General features: G+C 37.0%; 2 protein-coding genes across 2 annotated transcripts in view; one reads left to right on the plus strand and one right to left on the minus strand.

The window, feature by feature from the left end:
• Positions 1 to 1,411, minus strand: part of LOC122069706 (disease resistance protein RPM1-like) — a 34,913-nt gene extending 33,502 nt beyond the window's left edge. Inside the window, exon 1 of the mRNA XM_042635348.1 lies at positions 1,221 to 1,411. The gene's annotated coding sequence lies outside the window, so the exon portion shown is untranslated. The remainder of the gene's footprint in view (positions 1 to 1,220) is intronic.
• A 448-nt stretch (positions 1,412 to 1,859) lies between these two features.
• LOC122057568 lies at positions 1,860 to 3,980 on the plus strand. The gene has a single exon (XM_042619747.1). The coding sequence runs from the start codon at positions 1,860 to 1,862 to the stop codon at positions 3,978 to 3,980; it is 2,121 nt and encodes a 706-aa protein (XP_042475681.1).
• Positions 3,981 to 11,277: the final 7,297 nt, after the last annotated feature.

Here is an 11,277-nt window from a genome sequence, read left to right on the forward strand (position 1 = left end):
TACCTATCTAGTGCCAACAGGGTTGGTATTCTACTAGAAGAAAGCTCTTGTTTTATCACCATTAGAGTCGGCTGGCTATGGATTCAAGTTGCCACACCCCACTATCACTTGTTGGTCTTGTGAAAACATTGCTTGACTTATTGGAATGCATGTATATGGTCCTCTCAGCTCTTGGATCACTAATTAGGCACCCCAACTCCTTGATCTAATGCTTTGATCACTACAATGGAGAACCAAAAACCAAAAAGAAAACCGCCTCTTTAAAGCTCACGTATAGTTCCTTTCTTCTTCAAAGAAGAAAACATAAGGCAACTCGCACAAAATTAGTCGTCTATTTCCACCAACAGGTCCAACACCAAGAGTGGGATTGTCCCAATGTCAAGGCAAGCTAAGGGGTGTTTTAATGTAAATGTAAGCTATTTTTATTTTATTTATTTTTTTATTTAAATAATAAGATAGTATCAATTCACTGTCCGGTTTTAGGCATCGGGATGAGATTGGCTATTACAATCGATTCATATTATTATCTGCCTGACATTGGATCGGTGGTGCGTATGGAACCCAAAAAAAAAACTCTTCTGGAATTAAAATTATGTTATTTTATTTGGTAAAGAAAGTAGAATCATGCCTTCAAATTCAAATCATCTGCACTGAGCATTCAACAATTAGAATACATGGCCAAGCCCTCCTGATCGTTGGATGTTCATTATACATTTTCGCTCATTGCAAATAATTTGAACTCTATAAACTCTAAAATTAATTATTCTGTTCGCAAGAATGCACAATAAAACCGATCCAATTCTGAATAATTAATAATCCTTGCGCTCAAATTGTATGTTTTTTTTTTTTGGGTAAAAGAATTACTGTTAATTAATATGAAAATATTTGTAAAAACTAGATAATATGATTCTATCAATCAAGAAGTAGAATTATGCCAAACTATGCATTCGAAACTAACAAAGCTTTCAAATTGAAGATAGGATCCGTTGTTCGTATGATCACTTTGCCGTACGAGTTAGCATCTAACAAGACCTATCATTCTATCTGCTATTACAAGGATAAAAAGTATATATATTTAAAAACAAAAAGGAGAGATGTTGAATGTTGACTCATAAGATTAGGAGTTGATATATTTTCTTGAAATCGTATGTTGCTTCCTATTTGTTAATTAAATTCCGTTTTTATCCCAAAAAAAAAAAAAAAGTTAACAAATTCCGTACCGTTTGATTGGAAAAGAAAACTTTTGACTTGTTCTGCCACTGCCGACGATGGGTGGAGATGGGATCTGACCTTGACGGGTCCTTGAAAGAGACCACAAGAACAGAGAAGTTGCAGAGAAAAAGCGAAGCAACAATCAAGAGCCAAAATCAATACTGCAACGTCTGCAGAGAGAAATGTCAACTGCAGCAAATCCAAAGCACAAGAGATGGGTTTCTTAGACGGGCTTACCTTACCTTACAGGCGAAAGGGAATGAGAGATGAAGGAAGTTGAAGCAGAAGGTTTGGAATCTAATTTCTGGAAATTCTGATAGCAACGAGGAGAGAATTGTTGAAGAATGGGAAAGTTGACATCTTGGGGAACCTTGAGATAATGGGAAAGGGAAATGAGTGAGATAGTAATTGAATGCCCCTTCTTTTCTTCTTTTTAAAGGAAAGGACTGACAACATTGAAGGAGAAGGTTCTTGAGTGAGTTGGGGGTGAAAACTGGAGGGACAAAGGACATTGATAAAGAAAAAAAGATACCAGTAGGTCCACTTCTTGAGTGTGACACAGTTTAAGTATGTCCCTTGCAAATAAACTATAGGAATGCATGAGTAAAAGAGCAGAGTCTTGAATCAGATAACAAGTAGCGGCATTCATGGCATTGAATCAACGTACATTGAGGAAATTCTGGGAAAAGTGGGAACTCGAAATCTCAATTTTGTTAAGCTTGCTCCTACAGATCATCCTAATTCTCTTTGCAAACCTTAGAAAAAGAAGGTCCTCCAAATGGGTGGCTTTTGTTCTTTGGATGGCTTATCTAGCTGCAGATTGGGTGGCCACATTCTCTCTAGGCGTCATCTCAAGCACCCTCAATGATCCAGATCCCCACTATAACCGGGACATCCTTGCCTTCTGGACACCTTTCCTTCTTCTTCACTTAGGTGGCCCTGATACCATCACAGCTTTCTCTTTGCAAGACAGCCAGCTTTGGTTGCGCCATCTTCTTTCCCTGATTTTTCAAGTTATAGCTGCAGCCTACATCTTCATGAGGTCACTGAATACGCACAGCAAGCTCTTTCGCCCTACAATGTTTGTGCTTGCTGCGGGTGTTCTCAAGTATGGGGAAAGGACTTGGTCACTCAAGCAGTCTAGCACCGATGATCTCAGAATCTCGTTGATCAAGAAACGTGACCCGGGGCCTGACTACGCTGCGGTCATGGAGGATTTCTCATCTGATCTCAGGACAGGCAACCCAGGGATGTTAACTGTCCGAAGGGAGAACCAGAGCCAACCTGAGTATTACATAGTAATGAAGGGGTTAGTGAATAATAATTCCAACGCCGACCCAATAGAACAAATCCCAGAAGAACTACTACTGTATGGAGTTTATCACTTCTTTGAAACCTTCAAACGCCTCTTTGTTGATCTGATACTCACCTTTCAAGATCGCAACTACAGCAGATCCATCTTCTGTAAGTGCCAGTCAACTCTAGCTTACAAAATGATTGAGACTGAATTGAGCTACGCTTACGACATGCTCTACACAAAAGCACTAGTAGCTCATACTAAACCAGGCCGCATCTTCCGTGTGTTCAGTTCTTGTTCAACTCTAATTGGTTTCTGTTTCTTCTTCTCTACTGTTAAGCAAAATGATTACAAGGATAAAGACATTGTGGTATCCTACGTGTTACTCATTGGGGCTTTATCGATTGAGTTTGTCACAATTGGAATGCTGATTTTCTCAGATCGGACTGTTGTTATGTTACGAAAGTCCAATTCAAAATGGCTTGAGAAGCAAGTATTCCATGTCCTTTCCACATTCCGTCGGCTCTTCAGTGAGGAACACTACCGCTGCTCTAATCAAATGGGTCAGTACAGTTTGCTGAGCTATACCGTGGATCAAAAGCCCAAGCACAAGCACTTAGAAAATTTTCTAGATGCCTTGGGGCTAAAGGAAATGTGGGTTGAGTGCAAGTACATCAAATACAGAAAGGTAAGTGAAGAACTGAAGGATCTAATCTTCAAAAATCTTAAGGATAAATCGGAAGACCCAAAAATGAAGGAAGGAGACGAGCGTCTCAACACTCTCAACACCCGCCAAGGTCAGTGGGCAATGAAGCTTCCGGAGGACTGTTCATTGCTACAATGGAGCATCGATGCCGAATTCGATGAGAGACTTCTTATGTGGCATCTAGCCACAGATATATGCTATGAGCTACAGAAAATTATGAATTCGTCAAAAAAAGAAGAAGATTCAGATCAGGAAAGCCAAAAAAGAATGTCTAGTAGATACATATCACGTTATTGCCTATATCTCCTGCTTTCAAGGCCGTCTACAATGTCTTCCATAGCAGGGTTAGCTATTATTAGACATGGAGATACATGCGAAGAGGTTAAAAGGTTCTTTAAGGAAGAAAGAGTAGTGGCCGGGGATATCTCTGATTCTATTGAATCGCTAATGGCAGTTCATATGTATGTTCGACCGGAGGAAGTGAAGGGAGACAAAAGCAAGTCCATATTGTGGGATGCAGTTAAACTAGCCGGAGAATTGCAAGAGTTGCCGGAAGATAAAAGGTGGGAGATTGCAAGCAACGTGTGGATTGAGATGCTGTCTTACGCTGCACGTCACTGCACAGGTAACTACCATGCTCAGACGTTATCTGCTGGAGGGGAACTTCTCACTTTTGTGTGGCTTCTTGAGGCACATCTTGGCATGGGAGGACACTACCAAATAAAATCTGGTGAGTTCACAACTAGCTATACTGCAGAAAGGTAAGGTAGCCCCACTCCTTTCCAAGATCGTCCTATGTCAAACAAATCATTAAACCTATATATGATATATGAGCAATTATTTTTCATTTTTTTTTTTCTTGGTAAAGCTAAAAAAGTGTTTCATGGTAATGAGCATAACCCACCTGCCAACTCAAGCAATGATGGGTTGAGGGCATTTTCATTATTAGACTATCAACTCGTTGCTACTATGTGAGCAAAACAGAAATACTCTTTTCAGATTCTTTATGGAATAAATAATAAACAAAGGGAATTAGTTAAGTTAATCAATAAGTGCTCGATTAGTACATTAGCAGTTGGGTTTTTCTAAATGATCGGATTTTACCCATATCCAACCCAAACGTATGTGAATATATATGGCAACAAAACTCTGCCGGTCTAACTTGCAAAATGCTAGATCAGCAAGCCAATGGGATGACGCATGAGAGAATAATCAATGTATAGAGATGGGCATTTTAGTCTTTCTGTGCCCTCATCAGTTTGGACATATCCTATACAAGTTCTTTTTCCTTATATATATATATATATATATATGGGAAATTATCTTGAACCACACCTAAAATTGAAAATAACTTGGAGTATCCCCCAAAAATTATTTGTTTATTTTTAAATTTCTCTTTTCATTTATTCATGCAACATCATTACCATGAGAAAGCTTAATCGATTATTTGTTTAGTATTCACAGTTGGGATGTCAAATGATTTGATTTTGTCCATATCCGGCTCAAAACATATGTGATTATAGGTGATGTCGTAGGCTTTTATGATCTGAATGCATCAAGTTCTTCTACGCAAAAAAATAAAAAATACATCAAGCTCCATTCTAACGAAGAGTGGTCCAAAATGGCCAACGGATGTGTTGCATATATATATATATATATATATATCAGTGAAGAGGCATTTAAATCAGATCTGGACCATTGCATTGGTATCAATACACGTGTCATCCCCTGAATGTGGTATTTCACGGAATTGTACGAGAGCAGAATTGCAGACGATTTTTTTCCGGTCGTTGGAGATGCAGAGTAATGGGGTTGTAGCAGTAACAAGCCTGTGAAATTCCTTATCCGTGCAATACCGTGCAATACCCCCTTCAGATGGTGACACGTGGAGAAAGTGGTTTGAACGGCTCAGATTAATCTTACATTGATCGAACTCTAAACCATTGAGTTGAAGTTGAATCAATGTAGAATTAATCTGAGCCGTTCAAACCACTTTCTCCACGTGTCACCATCTGAAGGGGGTATTGCACGGTATTGCACGGATAAGGAATTGCAGAGGATTTTTATCCGTGAGATTCTGTTTCGAAGATGGTTCAAAAATGGTGGCCAATCATGTCATAGTGACAGTGTTCTTGGGGGTTCTCAAAGTTGGGTTGGGTCTTATCATCAAGAAGTAAGATAGCAGAGCCGCCTTCCACATCTCTCTTTCCTTCTTTATCGCAGTTGCTCTTCATAGTCGGGAGACGAAGACAGTAGAGGGTATCAAGCAAGTACCATGTATTTTAGTCAAAAGGGTAAAATCATCATTCTAAATCTTCACTTAACAATAACTGACGATAAGGGATCTGAGTCTAATTTAGTGAAATAGATGCGTGTTCTTATAATTGTGGCATTCTCCAGGGGGTGGCATTGTAAATTATCCTTATGTAAAAGGATAATATTTATCCTCACAAGGAAAAAAAAAAGTGTGTTACATTAAATGGGTAAACAAATATAAATATAAATTAATTAACAACTTAGGGGTAGTCAATAAGAAAAACCCTTTTTCATTTTTTTATTTTTGCAAGCCCTAAATTTTTTTCTTGTTTTACACGTTTTTCTAATTTCAAGTGATTGTTTTATGGTTTTAATAGTCAATTATTGAGTTATCTGTGAACATTTATTCTTCTCTTGTCCACACATGAGAACTTTAGGCACTTGTTATTTATCATATTCATATCTTTACATAATTGTTCTTATCCTTTTGCCGCTATTAAATTTTGAATTTAATAGATGTGGACCTAATAGAATATTACCTCTATTTGTTTGTAAGGACCCTATCAAAATCATAGATGGAAATCAGGTTTTTTGACTCATGAGTTCTCCCTTTTTCAACACTTGGTGACTCAGGCGAGCAAACCTAGTTAGGGGCGAGGGCTGAGGCTATGGTTACTTCACATGTGTGAAGAAAAAATGGGTGCTACCAAAACAAAATTGAAGAAAAGGGGGTTAATATTGGAGACAACAACAAAAATTTATAATCTATGAATAGTATATGGTCTAGTAAAAAAATCAAAACCAGACTCGGTGAAGTTTACACGACTAGGAAAAAACACCAAATCAATAAAAAGGACCGACTCAGACTTGGTCTGATTATTTCTTAAACTTGAGCGAGTATTCATGAATCTTGACTTGTTTCCTTTTTCTCCCTTTTTTTTTTTCTTTTTTTGACTCAACTTGGGTGACTTGCTCGAGTCAAAACCTAGTTTTCCAACTATATATTATCAAAATTTGTCTGACCTGGGGGTGAGCTTCCTAGGAACCTCAATTGTGTGAGCTAAATGACATGCCGATCAAATGACAAATTTTCTATATCCATTTTCATATTAAATGGTATTTTTATTTATTTTGGTAAAAATATTAAATTTTCTCCTACATCCACCGGACTGATTGGAATGATAAAATCCATAAATGAGATTGAGACCTTCCTTCAACAAGTTGTTGGGTTGTGGGCTTAACTTATACATACAGGTCTATTGGGCCTAGGGTTAATTTAGCCCACTCCAGGTGGGATATTCCTTGTAACACCCTGAAAATTTCAAGGACGAAATTTGTTGTAAGGAGTGGAGATTGTAATACCCTGGAAAATTTCCTCTCTGTAAAGCCCTGAAACCTGGCCTAGGGTTTTTCGACATTAACAGTCCACATGATCTATAAGTTATTAGCGATAATGAACCGGAGTAGCATCCACACAAACATAAGTACAAGCATAAGTCAACTAAACTAATATATTATTAAAATTCAATGTTCAATATCTAATTCAAATTTTATTTTTAAAGTAAAGTTGAATTAAAGTATGTCTTCAAAGTCTAACTCAAAGTCTACGTCATCTAAAAATAATAATCATTGTCTTCTTCAATTCCATAAGCAATATCCTACTGCTGATCAACTATAGTTTCAACATTCACGTCTTCTAAAAATTATGAGGGTAAGTCTCTGGGAAGAAAATTAGTGAGTAGATCACAACACTAACAGGTTTGAAATCTCGATCATATAACCAATATCAGGAAAGACATATACAGCATAATATAAAATTTTTAAAAAGATAACGAACAAGCATATCACACATATTTACATTGCTACATTTATCGTCGCATAAGTATATATGATGACTCAAAATAAACTAAACAATGAATTCAAAATATCATCTATGAATGGCCAATGTGTCACAGTACCACATAGCCACCACTCAACATACAGAAACTTGCAGAAGTTAGCCAGTGTTCAACCTCCCAAAGACTAAGTTAAATATCTCAATAGTCAAGTAACAATTGGTAGATCCTGTCAAGGGTAGGTTGAGTCATCTAGTAGTCCACAGTTTCACTAAGGAAAAGTCCAGTGAACCAATCCTCATCTCAACATTGTAATGGCAATATTGATAAGGCCCGACAACAACAATAAAATCAACCAAGAATGAGAAATATATATAAATACAAATAAGTTCGGAATTCAAGTGTGATCAATACTTTCACTCCACCCTATTCGGTCTCTAAGTGGACATGAAGTCAATTTCAGTTTCAATTTCTGTAAAAGCCATCAAGACAACAAAAATTATAAATAACAAAGAACTGATCAAGGTGTTGGAAAACATGTCCACACTCCTTACTATGTTTTGATGTTAACAAACAAACATATGTCTTTAACTTGGTTTGATAAAATGTGATTAGCTTGAAGAAAGTGTAATTAGTTTGAAGAAACACTTAGAAGGACATCAAGGTTTGAACTCATGTAGACATGACCTTGAAGCTTAAAGACATTCAAGACCCAAGATGATAAAGACATTCAAGACCGAAGATGAAGACATCAAGACCTAAGATGAAGGCCATAGGATAGAGAATATATTTTATAATTTATACACACATTGCATATGCACTCACCTCATGCATCATATTAGAATGACCTTGGTGGTAGAGTGCAATGTGCTCTAGTAAAACTCTGTGAAAACAGATTGACCTGACTCAAAGGTATTTTGGGGTAATCTTAGAGTTAATATCAGGAAATAGACCCTTCGTAAAAGTTGTAGAAAATCGAGTGACGATTCTAACACAACTAGTTTCGGGTTAATCCGAGGCTGGACAAAAAAATTATGGTCAAATCACCATCAACAGGTCAGTATGATAGAATTCTGACATAACAGAATTTGTCAAGCTGGCGGTCGACCGGATAGAAGTACCGATCGATTGAAACTGTCTGAGACTATAGCCGATCGATCAATAAAAAGCCCCAATCGATCTGTACCTCCCTGAAAAACCTCCAACGGCTAGTTTTCTACCGCAACGCTCTTTTTGATCGATCGATAGAAAGTCCCAATTGATCGATGGTCCCAGAATACGACCATTAGAGCATGATTTTTTTACTTAAAATGCTTCACTAAGCTCACCTATAAATACCCTAGCTGCTCTTAATTAAATATGAATTAAGAAAGAACATTAAGAGCATTATTGTAAGCATTCAAGAGTCATTAAGTTTATTCTATCCTACTTGAGCTGTTCGATTATTATAATCCTAACAAGAGCTCAAGTCTCAATCAAGTCCTCCACTCTCTCTTGTGCAAGTCAAAGCCATAAGAGATGACTGTATAAAAGGTGCATCATTCATCTCTCATTCTTATCATTTGCACCACACTTGAGGTGTTCTTCTTATTTCACTACTCATTATTTTTTTTTTTTTTTACAATTCTAGACTGTACTTAGGATTGTAAGGATTCTCTTATCCTAAAAAGATGAAGGTGTCTCTCTACCTCCAAAAGAGATTGTAAAGGCACCTCTCTGCCTATAAAAGGGATTTGTAAGGATACTCTTATCCATAAAAAGATTGTAAAAGTTTTCTTTCCTACCTTCTATACTGAAAGGGAGAACTAGTGGAATACTTTACAAGAGGATTCTTATAGAAAGTGGATTAGACTCGGATTGAGTCAAACCACTATAATTCTCGGTGTTGTATGATTGTGCTTGTTCTATTTTATTTCGCATTTATTACTTACAATCACACTTGGGACAGTACTTCGAAAAGAGTTAAAATTTCATTAGTATAATCTATTCACCCCCCTCTAGGTTATTTCAATTGGTATCAGAGTGAGATCTCAATTTATTTAAGACTATATTGTCTTGAAAATGAGTCAAAGACCATGGCCACATTCCAAGGACCACCAGAAGGCATGAACGCCTCGAGACCCCCTTACTTTAATGGAGAGAACTTTTCCTTCTGGAAGTGCAGATTCAAAAACTTTGTGTATGGTCACAACATCCTCGTATGGAGAGCCATAGAAAATGGATCATGCACCATCACCAAAATAATTGATGAAAAAATAGTACCAAAAGATGAAGGGGAATGGACAACTGAAAACATTACTCTTATCTAGTACAACTTTTATGCAATCACGTTCCTTCAGTGTGCCCTCAACGAACAAGAGTTCAATCGAATCATAGCATGTGACATAGCAAAAGAGATTTGGGATATGCTTCTTGTCACACATGAAGGTACAACAGAGGTAAAGAAAAGAAAGGTAGACCAACTTGTTTCTGATTACGAATCCTTCTTTATGAAAGAAAATGAGTCAATAACTTCTATGTTTATAAGATTTACTAACATTGTGAATAGTCTCAAAAGTTTAGGTAAAACTTACATTAACGCTGAAAAAATCAGGAAATTCTTAAGAGCCTTACCTGCAGCGTGGAGACCCAAGAAAACAACAATAGAAGAAGCCAAAGACTAGAAAAAAATTTCTTTAGACTACTTGCTTGGATCTCTACAAACTCATGAAGTAGAGTTGAATGCCAACAAACCAAATCCTGAGAACAAAAAGAGAATCAAAACTCTAAAGTCATCTTAGACTATCGAAGAAGGAAGCAATGATAAAGAAGATGAAGAATTCAATATGGAAAAATAAATTTCACTCACCACGAGGAAGTTCAACAAGTTCCTCAAAAAGAAAGGAAGATTTCAACACAAGAACAAATCCTACGGAGACAAATCCTATAGGGAAAAAGGTAAATCTAAAATTAAACTTAAGAAAATCTTTTCTAAAGATATAGTATGTTTTGAGTGCAGAAAGCCTGGACACTTCAGAATCAAATGCCCACATAAACCAAAGAAGAAGGCTTATACAGCCACATAGGACTCAAGTGATAAAGAAGAGAAAAGCAAATTTGAAGAAGAATTCACCAACCTCGCCTTGATGGCAATCGGAGATGAAGAACAAGAGGTATGTCAAACTCAACTTGAATCCTTAATAAGGGACTCTAATGTGGAACTTCAAGAAGCCTTCAAGGCCTTGTATAAAGAAAATCTCAAATTAGAGTCTGATAAGAATGAACTTAAAAAAGATATTGACATACTCAATAAGAGAGTGGATACACTATCCTCAAAGGTGAGTGAACTGGAGAAAGAAAACTTCAAGTTGAAATCCACCATTTGCACCTTCATCCAAGGGCAAAGGAACCTTGACAATCTTCTTGAATCTCAAATGAAAGGTCCAAATGAAAGAGAAGGACTAGGTTACAATGGACAAAATCCATCTAGGAGAAAAAAAAAACAAAGTGAGAATCCAAGAAGGGGTGACCAAGGAAACCAACTATCCACCTTTTACATCAAATGTGATTTTTGTAAAAAGACAGGACATTCCATAAACCAATGTCATTCTAGGAAAAGAAAGAACCCCAACTCTCAAACTGAGAGACCAAGAGTTAGCCATGCTTACTACTACACACCCTTAAGAAGGCAATATAGGTCTTAAGAAGACTCTAGACCGATGCCTAGGTATAGAAAATCCCAACCTCAAAGATATTACTCTATTGAGAGGCCCCAAAGACAATACCAAGGGTATGAGAACTACCCTCGGAAGACTTATATAGACCACAAGGAAAATACTAAAACCAAGGATCCTATAGACCTCAAAGATACTATACTCCTCAAAGATCAAATGGATCTTATAAACATCAAAGGACCCAAAGAAACCCAAAGTCATCCCAAAGGCAGAACCAAAGACCTAAAAAGTACATAACCATTTGGGTTTCAGTAGAAA

This window comes from Macadamia integrifolia, chromosome 1 (assembly GCF_013358625.1).
Source record: "Macadamia integrifolia cultivar HAES 741 chromosome 1, SCU_Mint_v3, whole genome shotgun sequence".
In the NCBI taxonomy this organism is placed as follows: domain Eukaryota; kingdom Viridiplantae; phylum Streptophyta; class Magnoliopsida; order Proteales; family Proteaceae; genus Macadamia; species Macadamia integrifolia.